We start from the raw sequence: 21,274 nt of genomic DNA, 5'->3' as shown, positions 1-21,274 counted from the left end.
AAAACTAGTAAAGAATGTTAGTCAAGTGAAATCATACAACAGATTAATATGCAGCTAGAAAGATATTCTTCTGGTGTCACTGGTGACCTTCTTAAACCCACAGTACTAGTGTATGAAGAGTTGGATGTAAAGTTATAGGGATCTTCTCCATGACTAGAGCAACGGGTTCAACACTGAAAAATGTAAGGATTAGCCAAAAATGCAAAAAACATTCCCCTTGCGGGTGACTAGCTTTGTTCCTTAAAAGGGTCACTATCATAGTTTTCATCATTTGGTCTTGGGTGCTGATACCTCTACCGATTGTTGGAATGAAGGGGTAAAAGGGTTCAGCTCATCACTATTTCCCTTGGCTCTGATAATCTTTTTGGCTCTGCAGGGAGAGGTAGAGCTAATTGCATAGGCCATAGACTTGCGATGTGCTTGTAGACCACTTTGCCTGGCCAGAAGCTGTATAGAAGATGAGTAGGAGAACTTAAGATCTAAGCTTTGTCTGATGAAATTTCTGAAATATTATGACACTTCTTATTACAAAAAAAATCCTTTAAAGTGCAAATCAGAAAATGCTATTTTTTACTCTGATGTTGACACCTTTTATTTGAAGTGATTGTGTTATAGTGTGCTGGTATAACAGCTGCAGACTTTCTGTTGCAGAGGGACACAGGATACTACGCAATGACTAAGCAGGTACCAACGCCTTCAATTTTGCAGCTCCTCCTAGATGGGCATATTTCTACCTTATTCTTTTTTTCCTTTTAAAGACACATTGAATGTCTCAATTTCTACCTGAGAGACCGTACAACTTAACTTGACTAAAATCAAAAAATCTAAATAAAAATATGAAATAAAATGAAAACAAAGAAGTTTGGAAGGATGAAACATGCAATGTGTCTTCAAACATCCACCCTTTCCCTGCAAAATCTGAAGGCTTGGACATCTATGGATGGATACAATCTAATTCATAAGAAATTACTCAGTCAATTAAAAAACTAACGTTCTCCACCCATATGGACATATTGTAAACAGTATATTGCACTTGACTAACTTAACACACTTCTCCATTGTCATGTGGAATGTGTCCGTCATGCATGATAATGAGCACTATATGTCAGCATTAACTGGATTTTATATTAGGAAAAGAAAATGTTGGGTGATGCATCCTCATTTACATGTTGACATTCTCAAAATAATCTGGGTACCTTAGTATCAGTTTTTAAAGGGGTAGAGTCTGTTAAAATGCCTATACCTAATACAACAATGCTGAAAAAAATTGTTAGACATTTTAAAGTCCCAATAAAATGAGATTGTGTTAGATTTTTGTTAAGGCAGGAGGGTCCCATGACCATAAGTGTCCTGCCGCGGGAATCTCCGTCATTCAGTTGAAGAAGCTGATCGCCATTGTTCAGTTTCCCAGCACTGGCAGCACAGAGGAAGTCTAGCATGATATGGCTCCCATTGAAACCAAAGGGCAGTTTGATCAGGTAGAGAGTCCAGTTCTTTGCTCTGGAAAGTAGGCAAAAGGAGAAGTAACGGAGAAGTCCCCTCTGTTAACTAAGAGTTGGCAATGATAGTATTTCAAAATGGGTTTTCCAAACTCAAGTATCAACATCTCTGAGGAACAAATACAGGGTTAATCAAAACCAAGTACACAGTACTGATCATGTCATGTCATGTCAAGCACCCAAAATGTGGTGCTCTTTGGTGACACACAGTGCTACACAAACTCCAGTTAGTACCAGTGGGAAGGTAATGTCAGGATAGCTGCATACCATAAAAGCAGAGCAGTAACAATAGTAGGCCAAAGTCAGTCCTGTCCACAAGTTGCGCACGTTTAGGTCATTTTAAACACCCAGAAAAAAGGCCTCATGACACATTTGTTGGACAACTTGAAACAGTACTGTATGCCTACTTTTGGCTTGTCATATATATATATATATATATATATATATATATATATATATATATATATTATCTAGATAAGTATATATACATCAGTATAAGCTACAATAAGAGGATTTCTATTAACTGCATCAAAGGGACTTTGCATGGTCAACGCAGTAACATGACTATTGCCAAAGACAAAATGCATGCAGAACATCAACTTGGGGATATGGCCGTAACTTACTGGACTAAATCATTATAACTTAAGGTCACAAGCAACCTTGCATTCATCTCCACACTAATCCACTTCTTATTACAGGATCATTGCATATGACGTTTATATAATGTATCTGTTTTCTTCTGTCTCTATTACAGATACATAATATTTAAAGGAGATGTCTAACATAAAAAAATGAACCTCTGATCAATGACCAGTGTCATTCACACCAGTGATACATGGAGTTGTTTTGCCTAAATGTAGCCATCAAACAAAACACATTGTAGAAAATACACTGTAGAAAAAGGAAAACAAGTGTGCCCTCTACTGGGCCAGAGATTAAATTATATAAAATTCAGAATCCACCCATTAGCTGACAAGAAAAACCAAACCTCAGGTTTGAGATATGAGCCACTGATCTACAAAATGGGACTGGAAGAACGTTCTGGGAACTAAGGAATCAGATTGTCCTTCTTCACCAGGGGTTCCAAACCTGCTTATGCTGAATCCTTCGTCCCAGAGGTGTTTCATTAAAGCCTTCAATAAATTAGAGGATAGGTCTGCAGCGCTCTAGACACTTGACATGATGCCTACGCTCAGTGAAGTGGAGTGTGTACCGACTTTGACTTGCATACTCAGAGAGCACCAGAGATGAGTCTGAGGGGGACATAGGACTCATCTACTTTAACTATTAAAGATTTTCCCTATAAACTCCTGGAGTAGACAGATGTAATATGGCAGGCTTGTAACACTAAACCACTGGGGCATTTTTGTAGGAATATATTTATTCTTAGAAACCAGAATGCTCCATTAAAATACAAGAACTGTAAACATAAGAAACATATGCAGTATGACCAGATGTAAATACACATTGAATTACATATATTTTTTTAATGATCTGCTAAATTTATGAACAAATTAGACATCCCTTTAAATATTTGTGACTACTGCCAGTAACTCAGATATGATACATTTTCTACTTTCTAGCAGCAAAGAATACAATAACCTGTCTCACCTACCAATTTGAAACAAGTCTAACAGTTCTTCTTGCATCTGGCAGGCGGGGGAATGAACCAGCATCCTTTGCCCCACCTAGACGATCCACAGGAAACAGAAGAGCAATCGAAAATGCAGCTGACGGGTCTGAGGAAGATGCTGAAATGCGAGATGCAGATTACAATGGAACAAAAGCAAGTGAATAATCCTACTCCTTATCACATCACATGCCTTTGGACTGTATCACAACTTTATTTATCCCTCTTCAATCCATGAGACACCTGCAAGTGTTAAAGGCTGCTCTGGCAATGAAGAAAATTCTCTCTACTGCACGTGCACCAACATGGCGCCCAACTACTGCAGCACAGAAGCCATGCAGAAGGTCAGGCCACTATTGAAAATTAAGACATCCACTAGTCCACATAGCAGCTGTCACATTGCGTTCATGAGATTGTCACCAGTACTGACTTGCTCTTAGGCGTCCAAGATAAAAGTTCAGCTTCTGGGTGTGTACTTTCAGTAGTGAAGCGAAGCTAAACCTTTTGGTCACCCTTGGGCAGAGCCAACCATTGCTGTCGATTATAGATAGAAAAGGCCATGATATATTGATGGTAATAGGCAGCTCATTAAGACAAGAAGATATTGCAGTAATGGTGAAAATTTAACTATTTGATCCCTTGCATTCACTGGTTGACACAAAGGAAATGTTTTTACTCGCTCAGTTCTACATCCTTTTATGATCCAGTGTGCAACCTATCGATTATTCTCTTGAGATCTTATATTTTTTCATGCAACAAGTGCCTTTCTGTTCACCAGTATTAAATATATTTTTTTAAAATAAATTCAGATATATTACACTGTATACGTGTGCACCCTGATCGAGCTAAAGCCACATCCACTAACTAGTCCATACATAGTAGCGACCTTCTGTATTAGGTGCTTATACTCTAGGGGTAGGATTATTGAGAGTGTCCTTGGGTCGAACAGCAGTGGACTCTTAATCCACCCCGTTGTGTTACTAATGTCTATTTAAATGCAATAACTTTTGATTTGGCTTCTCTAATAAAATTCCGTTTTATTGCAAACTTTATTGGTTGGTCTTTTTGGTAAAGTGACATGAAAAGGGTAATTCCATGAACAAAGCTTTTCCCATCTTCACAGGATAGGAGATGACTGCCGAACTGCTAGAGTTTCTAATGCTTGGACCCCTCGCAATCACAAAAAGAGGCAGTGGCGGATCCAGGCTTTGCGGGGCCCTGGGCAATTGACTTTGGCGGGGCCCTACTTACCGGGAGATCTGAGGTCCCCCCCAGGATTTTTTGAAAAAATTAGCTCTAAAAATGCATTTTTCAAATGCGATTCATATTTTCTGCCATTACATTCTGACATTACAATAAATACAATACAGTAACACTCACAGGAGACCTCTTCTCACATTTCCCGTATCTTCCCTTTGGACCACCATGACCACTTCTTTCAGCTGTGACTTGACTCTGTAAAGTTTGAAACACAGACATCTTTGACTCCTCACTTCTCCACGCACCCAACCCCTATATATGTATGTATATATATATATATCCCACAGCGGCCCCTGCAGCCTATATTATGCCCCACAGTGGCAAAATAGCACAATAGACTGTGGGGCATAATAGAGGTTGCAGGGAGGCCGTTGTGGGGCATAATAGAGGATACAGGGGCCACAGTGGACCCTTCAAGCTCTATTATTATACTCGGGGGTCTTTTCAGACCCCCGAGTATAATAATCAGAGCCCCAGGGGAGAGGAGAGAACATAATAATCACTGTTACTCACCTCTCCAGGATCCGATGTTAAAGAGGACCTTTCATGGGTTTCAGCAAGGGCAGTTCTATATACTGCTGGAAATCCGACAGTGCGCTAAATTCAGCGCACTGTCGGCTTTCCAGCGGTATATAGAACTGCCTTTTCCCAAACCCCATGAAAGGTCCTCTTTAATCCCAGCAGGCTTCCGGCCTATATGGTACTGCTAGCACAGACTTTGGGCCTATATGGTAATATACCAGACCACGTGACGTCTGGGCATTACCATATAGGCCTGAAGCCAGCTAGGATTAACATCAGATGAGGTGAGTAACATTGTTTATTATGTTCCCTCACCTCCCCTGGGGCACTGATTATTATACTCATGGCCTGACCCGGGCCTATTCACTGCTGTCCTCCGCGGCCTACAGCACAAAGGGAAGTGGGGATGGCAGTGATCAGGTCCGGGGAGGTTGGTAAATAGGCCGCTACCTGCTGGAGATACTCCAGCAGGTAGCGGCCTATTATAAAACAAAAAAAATGTTATTATACTTACCAATCGCACTGCTGCCTCCGCGATCCTCTTCTCTCAGCAGATGTCAGACGTCTACGTATCAGCGTAGGCGGTGTGATGACGCCGCCTACGCTGATATGTAGACATCTGAACCAGCGCACGTAGAGTAGCAGCTTTCCTGCGCTGGTCGCTGGTTCAAAGAAAAAATAAAAAAAGTAAGAAAAAAAAAATAAAAAATCGCCCGGACTGCCGCCCCCATTAGAGTTGCGGCGCTGGTTGCCCAGCTTGCCCGGCCCTGTATCCGCCCCTGCGTCTGAAAACCTGTATGGTTTTAAAAAATTTTTCAAGATTCTTGTTCCATTCCACTGTAGACATGGTAGATGAAAATTGGGATTCAATTTTTTTCTGTTGTTTCAATAATAGATTTCTGTAAAAATGTAATAGTAGAATTAAATTGAAAGAGCAGTTAGTCAATATGCTTTCAAAGCAGGAGCAAAATTCGGCATTTTCACTGAAAATTGTAGGTCTCAAATTACACCTCAAACCACGAGGCATACAGTGTCTTGCGAAAGACACTTGAACTTTTCAACCTTCTACCACATTTCAGACTTCAAACATAAAGATATCAAATTTTAATTTTTTGGGGACACAATTGTGAAGTGGAACGAAATTTATTGGATATTTTAATTTTTTTTAACAAATAAAAACTGAAAAGTGGGGCAGGCAAAATAATTCAGCCCCTTTACTTTCAATACAGCAAACTCATTCCAGGAGTTCAGTGAGGATCTCTGAATGATCCAATGTTGTCCTAAATGACTGATGATGATGATAAATAGAATCCACCTGTGTGTAATCAAGTCTCTGTATATATATCCCAAGGAGCACTGTGCAAGCAATCATGCTGAAATGGAAGGAGTATCAGACCACTGCAAATCTACCAAGACCCGGCCATCCCTCTAAACTTTCATCTCAAACAAGGAGAAGACTGATTAGAGATGCAGCCAAGAGGTCCATGATCATTCTGGGTGAATTGCAGAGATCTACAGCTGAGGTGGGAGATTCTGTCCATAGGACAACAATCAGTCGTACATTGCACAAATCTGGCCTTTATGGAAGAGTTGCAAGAAAAAAGCAATTTCTCAAAGATATCCATAAAATGTCTTGTTTAAGTTTGCCACAAACCACCTGGGAGACACCAAACATGTGGAAGAAGGTGCTCTGGTCAGATGAAATAAAAATCCAACTTTTTGGCCACAATGCAAAACGATATGTTTGGCATAAAAGCAACACAGCTCATCACCCTGAACACACCATCCCCACTGTCAAACATGGTGGTGTCAGCATCATGGTTTGGGCCTGCTTTTCTTCAGCAGGCACAGGGAAGAGAGTTAAAATTGATGGGAAGATGGATGGAGCCAAATACAGGACCATTCTGGAAGAAAACTTGTTGGAGTCTGCAAAAGACCTGAGACTGGGACGCAGATTTATCTTCCAACAAGACAATGATCCAAAACATAAAGCAAAATCTACACAAAAAAACGTATCCAGGTGTTAGAATGGCCAAGTCCAATTGAGAATCTGTGGAAGAGCTGAAAACTGCTGTTCATAAACTCTCCATCCAACCTCACTGAGCTCCAGCTGTTTTGCAAGGAAGGATGGGCAAGAATTTCAGTCTCCCGATGTGCAAAACTAAGACATACCCCAAGCGACTTGCAGCTGTAATCGCCGCAAAAGGTGGTGCTACAAAGTATTAACGCAAGGGGACCAAATAATTTTGCACAGTCCACTTTTCAGTTTTTTATTTGTTAAAAAAGTTTAAAATATCCAATAAATTTTGTTCCACTTCACAATTGTGTCCCACTTGTTGATTCTTCCCCCAAAATTAAAATTTGATATCTTTATTTTTGAAGCCTGAAATGTCGCAAAAGGTTGAAAAGGGGCCCCCTTGTTTCAACAGCCTTTCACGTCTATTTATTGCTCCAGTGAACCCCCATGTGAGTGCTGAGCCCTTACTCCACCATCAAGGAGGGCTCCTCACCTTCACTGGCACTGAGGCCTGCCCGAGGACTTGGTACTGCAGCGCAGATTTAATTCTATGACCCAGAGCGTGGATCTCTACCCTGTTGTTATGCTTAAGTAGCCCGGCAATGTCTTCGCCCACTGCGGCTCACAGCTGATTTGTAATTCACTCTGGCACCACACCTTCACCTCTGCAACTCTATAGATCAGGTCCTGGTACCCCTTGGTCTCTCAGGAGTTACTAGTTGCTGCCTCTCATCTGCTCACTTTACATACTGGACTCTCCTTCTACAACGCACAATTTTACTAGTTCTATCATACCTAACATGTCCAGAAGAAAACCCTCATCCTCCAGGGCTCTCAGGAAGCTCTCTGAATTTTTTTTCACCATCTTAAGCGGAACAGCCGCCCTCCCACAAGAGCTCTCCTTGTTCAACTGCTTCCCAAGGGATGGCCCAACCAGATACGGCTGACATGCAACCTCCTGGCTCTTGGCACCCGTCGATGGATGGGGGAAAGCGGGGTCCAAGCGTGTCCACTCAAGGTTCACCAAGTGGCAAAGGGCCGGCTCGCAAAAAGAACAACTATGCTATGACCCTTGCTTTTACGGAGCCCTCCTTCCTCGATCACTCTGACCTTGCTGACTTCCCATCACCTTCAGAACCTGTCACCTGCGATACTTTAAAGGTAATGTTACTACTCCTACAATCGGGAATCAGTAAAAGTGTGTCCTCCTCCTTGGTTAAATTGCAACAGGACATTGATTCAATTGGTGAGCGGACTAATCACATAGAAAGGAAGATGGAAGAATTTTCTATGGCGCATAATGAGCTGGTCGACGCCCACAATTCTCTCGAAGTGGAAGTCCGCTGGCTAAAGATTAAAGCTGCGGACTCTGAAAACCACTCTAGGCGCAATAACATTAAAGTATGTGGAATCTCTGAGGACATTGCATCTAAGCATTTGGACTAGCTACATGCTCTGATCTCCCTAATGCTTCATGAGAAGTTTGCTACTGCGTTGCCTTCTCAGTGGCATCTAAACGAATCTATTTTGGATCACCCCTCTCATAATGACCGCCTTGGTAAGGCATTGTCGGAGTATTTTTACCTTAACGCCCCTACAGCCACTGACCTGCACATCCTCTGGAATGCCCATAAGGCATACGTGGGGGATACTCATTCAGGCATGTGCACGTGCCAAGAAGGCCCGGTCTAAAGAAATTGATGAAGCGTCTAGTACAGTTGAATACCCTGACACTTGCCCCCATTTTAGAAACTGTATCCCTCAAGAGTTGCATTAAAGGGATTCTACTATTAAAAACTTTTTTTTTTTTCTAGTTGACACGTCGGAATAGCCTTAAGAAAGGCTATTCTTCTCCTACCTTTACATGTCTTCTTCACCCCACCGTTCGGTTAAAAATCCGTTTTTCGTCGGTATGCAAATGAGTTCTCTCGCAGCACTGGGGGCGGGCCCCAGCGCTCAAACACCGCTGGGGACGTCCCCAATGCTGCGCGAGAACTTTCTGCAGCGCCGCCTCCATCTTCGTCAGCAACGGCCTCTTCATCTTCTTCTTCCGGCACTGGAGTCTCACTTCTACGCCTGCACAATCAGTCTGCTCTGCCATCAGGCCACAGACAGAGCCGAGTGCACATGCCGGTGGCCATTTTTTAGTGCCCGCTTACGCGATCATGCGCAGTACGCTCTGTACTCCATAGAACTACAGGAGCGTACTGCGCATGCTTGCGTAGATAAGAGACTGTAAGAGCACAAAATGCTCCCTCTCCATTGAATCAGATTGAAGATAGGAAGAAGGAATAATAAGAGCTGAAGGAAACAGATATCCTTAATATATTACAAAGTTTATTATTGTTACCTGTACTATTAATTTATGAAAAGTTGTTTATAACTGGTGGTACACTTCAAGATGTATTTTATGTCATTTTACAGCAAGCGATTACAGCTTGTGTACTAATCCAGGCAATACTAGTGTAGTCTAGCTGACCCCAGTGTAATTTGCAATACACATAATGTGGCATGCAAACCTTATGCAACAACAAGGCGCCGGGTGACAAATGATCTTCTCTTCAAAGATACAAACTGGGCTGAGCATTTCCTATGACACAGGAGAATTTACCACATGGCAAGTACAATGGTAGCTTGATTCTATTGAAAGCTATTGCTCTTGTTATAGGCCTGAACAGCAGACAAGTCTGTGTCACTGTTATTTACCCAGCTGTCCTATACATTCAATGCAAACAAATACATAGAGGCGTCTGCTGCTACCTAATGGGTTTATCGTGGATTCAATAGGCATCATTCAGTATCATATAACTACTTACGGGAGTTCACTTCATTACACTGCTCCTTATTTTGTGATAAATGTGGTTGCATCAAAAAAAATACCCAGAAAAATTCTCCAGGAGAATTTAAAAGCCTGTCATAGTGAGAGGTGATAGATGGGCGGATTGTAAACAGTCACATAAAAATTGCAAAAACCTTGCCAAAATTGTCACTCTTGTTGAAGTGCAGATTTTGAATTTATGGTTCAAATAAATATTACTGACTTATGTACATTTTAACCCTTTAGCGATCTAACACATTTTAGCCTTAATCCAGTAATACTATATTCCTCTTTTCATTCCCGTGGTCAGAATTTTTTACATTTTATTTATGCAGCTTTACGAGACCTTATATTTTGTGATTACATAAGACTTTTTGATCATATTTTATTGTTATTATTTATTATCAGACAACAGCACTCCCATTTCCTAGTGGTCGTACCGCCATTCCTGGACGCCATAGTGGTATACCCGCAACAGCATGTGGAACCTACTATTTTCCGGCTAATCTAGCCATACGCTCTACTCCATAGAACCACGCTTTCCTGTCTGATTTAACTACCTCCTGGTACATCAACTATATCACTGACAAGTCTGATGAAGGCCATCTGTGGCCAAAACGTCACTCACTCTACTGATTACTAAATATTGGTGAATAAAACCATATCTTCACTACTTTTTGTCTACAAAGTCTTCTCATTGGAATACATGATAGGATTAGGAGTACATAACAAAGTCATGACCAGAGGGGCAACACGGTGGCTCAGTGGTTAGTACTGCAGCCTTGCAGCATTGAAGTCCTGGCTTCAAATCCTGCCAGGAACACCATTTGCAAGGAGTTTATATGTTCTCCCTGTGTTTGTGTGGATTTCCTCCCATTCTGACATACTGATAGGAAAATAAATGTACATTGTGATCCCTATATGGAGCTCACAATCTGCATTAAAAAAAAGTCATGACCAGAATGATTGAGCCCCCCATGGAAACATTATTAATAGATGATACATATTTTATCTCCATTATGTTGAGATACTTTCCACAAGACAGATACATCACGTATGACAATACACATTTGTATAGAAACCAGTGCTTTAGGGAAAGGTGTTGAGTTTCTACAAACCCTGAGCAGGTGACAAGGAGCCCATCATCCTTCAGGACACACCTACACGGCTGACTGGACGCAGGTCTGGAAAATATACAAATATGTTGTATCATTCTGTAAACCATCCACTGCACAGGTGATCTGCTCAGCAGGAAGAAAGGGTTTACATGAAATGCTGTATGAAGTACCTATATTACAGATAAGGTAAGGTATATTAACATAAAAAATCTACAGTGCACAGACAGTTTTAGTATTTTTATGCATAGCCTAGCTGATTTTAGTTGGTTGTTTGCATAACCAATTTTGATTTGTTTTGCCTGTAGGGACCAAATGTTTGTACTGTGGCTTTACCTACCGCATGAAATGAAAATGTAAATCTCTTCCCATATGTTAAATCTTATTATTTTTATAGATATTTATTTTGCTCACTTATATGGTGTCATCATATTCTGCACCGTTTTACAGACGTTGTTACTCACTGTCCCACTGTCTAAATTCCCTATCAGTTTGTCTCTGGAGTGTAGAAGGTAATTGGCGTACCCACAAAACACGGCTAGAACATATAAACCCCATGCTGATCTTATCCTTGATTGCATTTGAACCCAGTATATTTACAGGTATATCTTTACATATCTCTCTATATTATAAAAATGAATTCTTGTATGTCTGTCTGTTCTCTATGCGCGACCAAACGACTGGACTGATCTTGAACAAATTTGGCACACAGATACTTCAGGTGTCCGGGAAGGTTTAAGACAAGAATCCAACTCACTCAGACATACTGTTCCGGAGATACAGCTTTCCCAACACCCTGACCCCACATTAGCCAAAACAAACCTTAAAGTCTTTCACTCATATTCCAACTGCAGTACACAAGGTCATTCCACATATACGATCCAACACTGAAATACAAACTGAGATACACGCATCAGAGGATTAGATACACAGATCAACACACAGTATCAGATGTCAGAGGATTAGATATGCATGTCTGCACACAGTTCCACATGCCAGAGGATTAGATACGTGCATCTGCACATAGTTCCACACACCAGAGGATTAGATATGCATGCCTGCTCAAAGTACCACACACTGAAGGATTATATACACAGGTCAGCGCACAGTATCACATGCCAGAGGATTAGATATGCATGTCTGCACATAGTTCCACAACCCAAAGGATTACATACGCATGTCTGCACACAGTACCACACGCTGAAGGATTAGATACACTGGTCAGCACACAGTATCACACACCAGAGGATTAGATATGCGCATCTGCACAAAGTACCACATGGCTAAAGATTAGATACATGCACCTGCACACAGTTCCACATGCCAGAGGATTAGATACGTGTGTCTGCACAAAGTACCACACACCAGAGGATTAGATACACAGGTCAGCACACAATATCACATGCCAGAGGATTAGATACGCGCATCTTCACACAGTACCACATACCAGAGGATTAGATATGCATGTCTGCTCACAGTACCAAAAGCCGGAGGATTAGATACGCGTGTCTGCACACAGTTCCACATGCCGCAGGATTAGATACACAGCACTGCACACAATACCACACACTGGAGGATTGGGTACATGCCAATGCACACAGTTACACATGCTCCAGGATTAGATACACACATCTACACATAGTTCCACATGCCACGGGATTAGATACGCGCGTCTGCACAAAGTACCACACGCTGGAGGATTAGATACACAGGTCAGCACACAGTATCACATGCCAGAGGATTAGATACAGGCGTCTGCACACAGTTCCACATGCCAAAGGATTAGATACGCGCATCTGCACACAGTTCCACATGCCAGAGGATTAGATACGCGCGTCTGCACAAAGTAACACATGCCAGAGGATTGGATACACAGGTCATCACACAGTATCACACGCCAGAGGATTAGATATGCGCATACTCACACAGTACCACACGCCGGAGAATTAGATATGTAAGTCTGCACACAGTACCAAATGCCGCAGGATTAGATACGCACCTCTTAACACAATACCACACGCCAGAGGATTAGATACGCAAGTTGCCCACAGTTCCACACACCGCAAGATTAGATACGCACCACTGCACACAATACCACACGCTGGAGGATTGGATACACGCCAATGCACACAGTTACATATGCCACAGGATTAGATACACGCATCTACACACAATTCCACATGCCAGAGGATTAGATACACAAGTCTTCACACAGTACCACACGCCAGAGGATTAGATACATGCATCTTCACACAGTTCCACATGCTGGAGGATTAGATACAAGTGTCTATACACAGTTCTACATGCCGCAGGATTAGATACGCGCATCTTCACACAGTTCCACATGCCGGAGGGTTAGATACGCATGTCTTTACACAATACCACACAATGGAGGATTAGATACGTGCCACTGCACACAATACCTCATGGCGGAGGGTTAGATAGACACTACTGCACACAATACCACATGGGGAGGGTTAGATACACGTGTCTGCACACAGTACCACACGCCAGAGGATTAGATACGCATGTCAGCACACAGTACCATATACCGGAGGATAAGATACATGTGTCTGCACACAGTACCACATGCTGGAGAATTAGATACACATCTGCACACAGTTCCACACGCCAGAGGATTAGATATGCACCACTCCACACAGTACCACACTACGCACATTTGCACACAGTACCACATGCTGTAGGATTAGATAGGCGCGTCTGCACACAGTTGTACACGCCTTAGGATTAGATACGTGCCTCTTCACACAATACCACACAGGGGAGAATTAGCTATGTGCATCTGCACACAGTACCACACTTTGGAGGATTAGATACATGCCTCTGCACACAGTACCACACACCAGAGAATTAGATACGCGTCTCAGCACACTGTACCACATGCCAGAGGATTAGATACACATGTCTACACACAGTTCTACACACCAGAGGATTAGATATACGCGTCTGCACACAGTACCACGTGCTGTAGGATTAGATACGTGCATCTACACACAGTTCCACACGACCGAGGATTAGATATGCACGTCTGCACATACTACCATTGCCAGAGGATTAGATACGTGAGTCTACACACAGAACCACATGGGGGAGGATTAGATACATGCATCTGCACACACTACCACACACCAGAGGATTGGATACGCACATCTGCACACAGTTCCACACGTCAGAGGATTAGAAATGCACATCTGCACACAGTACCACATGCCGTAGTATTAGATACATGTGTCTGCACATAGTTTCCCACGCCGGAGGATTAGATACGCGCGTCTACAACCAGTACCACATGCCAGAGGATTGGGTATGCGCATCTGCACACAGTTCCACACACTAGAGGATTAGATACACACATCTGCACACAGTACCACATCCTGTAGAATTAGATATGCGCTTCTGCACACATTTCCACACGCCAGAGGATTAAATATGCGCATCTACACACATTACAACCTGCCAGGGGATTGGATACATGCGTCTTCACACAATACCACACACTGGAAGATTAGATACACGCCACTGCACAAAATACCACACTGGGAAGGATTAGATACATGCCTCTGCACATAATACCAAATGCCAGAGGATTAGATACGCGCCTCTCCACACCATACCACATGCAGGAGGATTAGATACACATCACTGCACACAATACCACATAGGTGAGGATTAGATACCTGCGTCTGCTCACAGTACTACACGGGGAAGGATTAGATACATGCCTCTGCACACAATACCACACGCCAGAGAATTGCTTACACATCTCAGCACACAGTACCACACACCGGTGGGTTAGATACGCACATCTTCAAACAGTACCACATGACAGAGGATTAGATATGTGCGTTTACACACTACTACATGGGAGAGGATTAGATACACGCATCTGCACACAGTTCCACACGCCGGAGGATTAGATACGTACCTCTTCACACAATACCACACAGGGAGGATTAGATACATGCCTCTGCACACAGTACCACAGGCCGTAGGATTATATACGTGCCTCAGCACACAGTACCATATGCTGGAGGATTAGATAGACGGCTCTGCAAGGAGTACCACACATTAAAGTTTTACTCCAGGTTTCCATAGCAACCCAGCCATTTTTTTTACTGCTGTATGTCAGCTTTAAAGAAGCAGGGCGCTGTGGATGACACTGTTACACAAGGTCACATACACACAGCTTTACTACAGGTATCCATAACAACTGATCACAGGTTTTTCACTGATATCCAAAATGAGATACACATGATCACATGACGCTTATGGACACACACAAACAGCATACAAAATACACCAGTGCAAAATTGGACAATTCTTATGGGGCCACTACACAAACAAAAAATGTAATATACCCGTGCGAAGCGGGATCCTCCTGCTAGTTACATATAAATCTAAGGCTATCTTCACTCTGCCTTCAATTGACAGAACATTGTTCTGACCTGTCATAGGATCAGAACAACAAACTGAAAAGCTGACTCAATGATGGATGCAGATAAAGCACTTACCATTTTCATACTTCACCATTCACTCTAATGTTAAGACAGAAGCTTTCTTCCATCTTGTTTTCTACTGAATGAAATGGAAGATAAAGTCCTGATCCTATAATGGATCAGTACACAAAGAAAGAAAGATGACAGTGTGAACTTACATGTGGAGAAATCTGCTACTGTATTGATCTCCATAGTATTTTTTGGTGTACAGCAATATTGTACTGTTTTACACAATGTTTTTACGCAAACAAAATTAAATATTGTTGTATTAATTTTTTATACAACAATATTTAATTTTGTTTGCATAAAAACATTGTGTAAAACAGTACAATTGCTGTACACCAAAAAATAAGATTGGAGTTGATTGCTAATACACCAGTCAATGTTCCACTGTGCGTATTGTGTGCTAAATAAGGCAAGTTTATTATGTGAATGCTAAAGGAATATTTTTGTAGGTTATGTAAACCTACACTAAGCTAGGGACAGTGATAGAAAATGGATAGAAGTTCAGGGAAAGAGGATTGCTAGTGAAGGGACAGTATAGGGAGGTACTCAAAGAAGAATTTGGGGTGATTGCAGCATTGTTAACAGAAAAAACTTAATACAAATTGCAGCGCTCACTGCTGTTATAATGCTGCTCATTACTCATACCTGTGTGGGCAAATGAGCTATTGTGTTCCGAGTATACAATTACAGGCCAATTCTCAATACAGTTGAGGCAAAAATCAAGAATTCTTAGCCACCAATCTCCACAATTATTTTATTTATCGATTTTTTAAACTGTAATTTTTATTGAAAATCTTTTTAGAAAATAAAGAACAAACATATGAAAAAAAAAGATAAGGGGTAAACAAGGAAAAAGTTGCATATACATAACAGGACAATCAATAGTAGCACACATAGCGCGAACTAAGGGGTGGAAATCAAAGAGGGAAAAAAGGGAGGGGAAAATGGGAGACTAGGGAAGGAGACAGAAACCATTTAGAATGCAATATGTGTCCCAGGGTGACTACTCAGTATGGAACGGCTCCTATGTATGGTTAAACAAGGCCATCAAATACTCCATACTACAGACATCTTTAAAACAAGCAATAACATCTGGACCATAGGGAGGAGAAGTCCTCCTCCAATGGAGAGCAATAAGCGTTTTGGCGGCAATACACAAGTTCAGGAACAATTTAGAAGTCTGCTTACCCAGATGTTTGGGAGAAAGGTTAAGCAAATAGGTAAGTGGATCCAGGGGAACACCTTGAAAAAAAAGGGGCATCAGTAAGGGACTTAACTTCTAGCCAGAAAGAGCAGATTCCTGAACAATCCCAGAAAATGTGACATAGTGTGCCCACCTCCGCCTGGCAATGCCCACAATGGGAAGGAATACTAAGATTAACCCTTTAGTGACCAGCCTATTTTGGACCTTAATGACCAAGCCAAATTTTGGAAATTTGCCCTGTGTGACTTTATCAGTGAATAATTCTGTAACAGTATAGCGCATCCAAGCGATTCTGATATTGTTTTTTCGTGACATGTTGTACTTTACTGAGAAGGTAAAATTAGACTGATATAACTTGCGTAAATTTATTTAAAAACTCGCAAATGCTGAAAATTTTGAAAATTTTTCAATGTTTTCCATTTTTAGCTGCGATATCTCATATACACAATAATACAGGGCAAAAAAGTTAGTAGTTATATACTTCCAAATGTTCCTTTTGTGTTTCAAGCATATTTGAAATAATTTTAGCATATTTGAGTAACTTAGACAATTTACAAGTTTATCAAGTTTATAAGCAAATTTTGGAAATTTTGAGTTTGTCATTTTTTCCTGTACCAAGCTCTGTTTGCAGACAGGAATTGGTGGAATAATGACAGAACCTCCCATTAAATGACCCAATTTGGAAAACTAGACCCCTTCAGGTATTCTTTGAGGGGTTTAGTGAGTATTTTGATCAAATAAATATTGTTTTGCAAGAATTATTACAAATGATGAAAAAAATGACATTTTCATTTTCTTCAAATATATGTCATTTTAAAGCCAGTTTTTTTGCACACAACACATCAAAAAGAAGAAACACACCCCAAAATATATCACCCCACTTCTCCCGTGTTAAAATATGTCCATTTTGTGGCCTTAGTCCTATGTAAGCACATATAGTAGGGCCTAAGAGGTAAGGAGGGCCAATTGGATTTCAAAACACAAATTTTGCTTGCAGATATTTTAGGCCCATTGCACATTCAAACAAGATTTGAGTTACCAAAGCAATTGAAAACCCTCATAAATGACCCCATTTTATAAACTAGACCCCTTAGGGTATTTATTGAGGGGTATAGAGAGTACTTTGACCCCATAAGTTTTGAGAAAATGTGCGTCAAACAAAAAAAAAATCATATTTTTTACACAAGTGTCATTTTATAGGCAGTTTTTTTTTGCACATAACACATGAAAATGAAGAAAAACACCCCAAAATAGATGACCCCATTTCTCCTGTGTTCAAAAACGTACACTTTGTGGCCTTAATCCTATGTACGGATGCACGGTAGGGCCCAAAAAGAAGGGAGCACCAACTGGATTTCAAGACACAATTTTTGCTTCTAAATGTTTCAGGCCCATTGCTCATTTAAACAAGATTTGAGTTACCAAAATAATTGAAAACCCCCATAAATGACCCCATTTTATAAACTAGACCCCTTGAGGTATTCATTGAGGGGTATAGTGAGTATTTTGACCCCATAGGTTTTAAAAGAATTTGCGTCAAACAAAAAATTCTCATATTTTTTTACACAAAAGAGTCATTTTAAAGGCAGTTTTTTTGCACACAAGGCATGAAAATAAAGAAAAACACCCCAAAATAGATGGCTCCATTTCTCCCGTGTTCAAAAATGTACACTTTGTGGCCTTAATCCTATGTACGGACGCACGGTAGGGCCCAAAAAGATGGGAGCACCAACTGGATTTCAAGACACAAATTTTGCTTGCAGATATTTCAGGCCCATTGCACATTCAAACAAGATTTGAGTTACCAAAACAATTGAAACCCCCCATAAATGACCCCATTTTATAAACTAGACCCCTTAAGGTATTCATTGAGGGGTATAGTGAGCATTTTGACCCTATAGCCATTTCACAGATTTTACTAAACTTGGGATGTGTAGGTTAAAAATTACTAAAATGTCCCTTTATCCCCAAAGTTTTCATTTTCACAAGGGGTTAAAAGAGAAAAAGCCCCCACAGTTTGTTACACAATTTCTCCTGAACACGGCAATACCCCATATGTGGCCATAATCTGCTGTATGGGGACATGGTGGGGCTTAGAATGGGAAGAGCGCTATTTGGCTTTTGGAGGGCAGATGTTGCTGGACTAGTTTTCAGGTGCCATGTCGTATCTGCAGAGCCCCTAAAGTACCAATACAATGGAAAGTCCTCAGATGTGACCCCATTTTAAAAACTACACCCATCAAGGAATGTATCAAGGGGTATTATCATTTTGAGCCTAAAAATGCTTCCCAAAAATTAATGTACAGAATGAAAATTGAAATTTTTAAAAAAATCTGCCATCTCGGTGCCCAATACGTTGCACCCACTTTGTGTTGTCAGAGACCTACACTCCTAAAACTATTAAGGGGCCATCCCGAGGGGCAGAAAATTATATACGTGGGTGTAAACTGCTGCTTGGGCACACAGCAGGGCGCAGAAGGGAAGGAGCACTGCGCTTTTTAGCTATTGGGGTACAGAGTTAGAGGGACTTTTGGGGCGCCATGTTGTTTTTGCAGAGCCCTGGAGGTACCAGTAAACTGGAATTCGCCAAGAAGTGACCCCATTTTGTAGGGGAAATTTTAGGGTCTCGGCAAATATGACATGGTGTCCAAACACCAACAATCTAAATCTGCACTCCAAAAGCACATAGCGCTCCTTCACATCTGCGCCCTGCTGTGTACCCAAATGGCGGTGTATGCCCACATGTATGACACTGGTGTACCCCGGATAACGGACTTAATGCCATATGTGGATAGAAAGGCTGTTTGGACACAGCCGGGCACAGAAGGGAAGGAGCGCTATTTTGGTTTTTGGAGCACAGTTTGGTTTTTGGACGTCACTTTTGCAAAGCCCCTGAATTACCAATAAAGTGGAATCCGCAGACATGTCACGCCATTTTGGACACTAGCCCACAGATGGGATTTATCAAGTGGTGTAGCGAGCATTTTTAACCCTTGAGTGTTGCATTTATTTGGTTTCCAGAAATGAAATTGCGGCTGATAATGAGAAGTTAAAAATGAAGTTTTCCAGAGATTCGCCATTTCAGTATCTGATATGTTGTGCCCGACTTATGTCAGCAGAGATACACACTCCAAACACTGGTAAGCGGGTATCCCGGGCACAACAGCTTTCAGAGCGTTCATCTCTGATACAAGGTGGGCACAATATATTATGCACTGAAATGACAGATTCCTGGAAAAATGGTCATTTTCACCTTTCACAATCATCTGCGTATTCATTTATGGATAATAAGTTATAGCAACATTTGGGGGTTAAAAATGCTGTCTGTACCCCTGGATAAATCCTTCAGGGGTGTAGTTTCCAAAATAAGGTCTCATATCAGGGGATTCCACTTTACTGGCGCTTCAGCTCTGCAAAAGTGTCATGGCATCCAAAAACCAAACCGTCTGTGCTCCAAAAACCCAATAACCCTTCTTCCCTTCTGTGTCCGGCTGTGCCCTAATATCAGTTTATACCCACATATGACATTACGTACGTTATCCAAGGTACACCAGTGTCATACATGTGTCATACATGGGGCATAATCTGCAGTTTGGGCGCACAGCAGGGCGCAGAATGGAAGGAGTGCGATGAGGCTTTTGGAGTACAGATTCAAATGTTTGGTATCTGGCTGCCATGTCATGTTTGTAGAGCCTGTAAGGTACCAGAAAATTGGATTCCCCAAAGGAGTGACCCCATTTTGAAAGCTGCACCCCTCAAAGAATTTATCAGGGTGTGTAGTGAGTATTAGTATCCCGGACGTGACTGCACAGCGGATGGCGAAGAGGGAATATATAAGCTGTGCGAAGAACATTGCAGACACCAAATTCCCTACTATGTCCCAGTAGCTCCTATGATTGGGGGAATCACTCTGGGGGTCACTTTGGGCGTCACTTCTGGTGTCTTTTCGCTCATAAGCTGTAAATCTGGGGTGTCCCCTGATATTCGCTCGCACAGATTATATATTCCCTACCTGCCGCAACCAGTTGTGTTCTAATGATTTGGCGATTTTGGGGTTGTTTGTCTTCACATTACTAGATGCTATATTTTCTTTATTTTTCTGGTTACATGGCCATATAAGGGCTTGTTGTTTGCGGGATGAGATGCATTTTGTAATGACACCATGTTTGGGTGCCTACAACTTATTGAATACATTTTATTAACTCTTTTTTGCTGGATTTTCTAAAGAAAGATCAATTCTGGCATTGCATTCTACCTTTTAAATTTTTCGCCATGCAGCGTACAGTATAAGTAACATGTGTCCTTTATTCTGCGGGTCAGTACGGTTACGGCGATACCTCATTTATGTTATTTTTTAATGCGATACTAATTCTGTAGAATAAAAACACATTTGGGGACATAAATCAATGTTTTTTGTATCACAATCTTCTGAGAGGCGTAACATTTTTATTTTTTGGTTGACAGTGTTGGTTGAGGGCTTATTTTTTGCGGGACAATGTGCGCTTTTTATTGGTACTATTATGCGGTGATTATGACTTTTTGATCACTTTTTATAGCATATTTTGTAAGGTGAGATGGCGAAAAATCACTACTTCCGGCGGGTTTTTTCCGTTTTTTTTTTCCGACGTTCACCATATACATTAAATATTGTTGCAGTTTTATTGTTCAGATTGTTACGGACGCGAC

General features: G+C 41.4%; 1 protein-coding gene across 5 annotated transcripts in view; it reads left to right on the top strand.

Moving 5' to 3' along the window:
- Positions 1-4,176, top strand: part of LOC142217062 (myosin-11) — a 71,343-nt gene extending 67,167 nt beyond the window's left edge. For 4 of the 5 annotated variants that reach the window (XM_075285245.1, XM_075285246.1, XM_075285243.1 and 1 more), the window contains one exon: positions 3,156-4,176. In XM_075285245.1, the coding sequence (XP_075141346.1) occupies positions 3,156-3,297 (142 nt within the window). In that variant the 3' untranslated portion in view covers positions 3,298-4,176. Of the gene's footprint in view, positions 1-651; positions 685-3,155 lie in introns of all 5 variants that reach the window. The other variant, XM_075285247.1, reaches the window with a different exon arrangement.
- The last annotated feature ends 17,098 nt before the right edge of the window (positions 4,177-21,274 follow it).

This window comes from Leptodactylus fuscus, chromosome 8 (assembly GCF_031893055.1).
Source record: "Leptodactylus fuscus isolate aLepFus1 chromosome 8, aLepFus1.hap2, whole genome shotgun sequence".
Classification (NCBI taxonomy): domain Eukaryota; kingdom Metazoa; phylum Chordata; class Amphibia; order Anura; family Leptodactylidae; genus Leptodactylus; species Leptodactylus fuscus.
The sequence above is the reverse complement of the archived record's forward strand: the minus strand, read 5'-3'. Positions and strand labels throughout refer to the sequence as shown.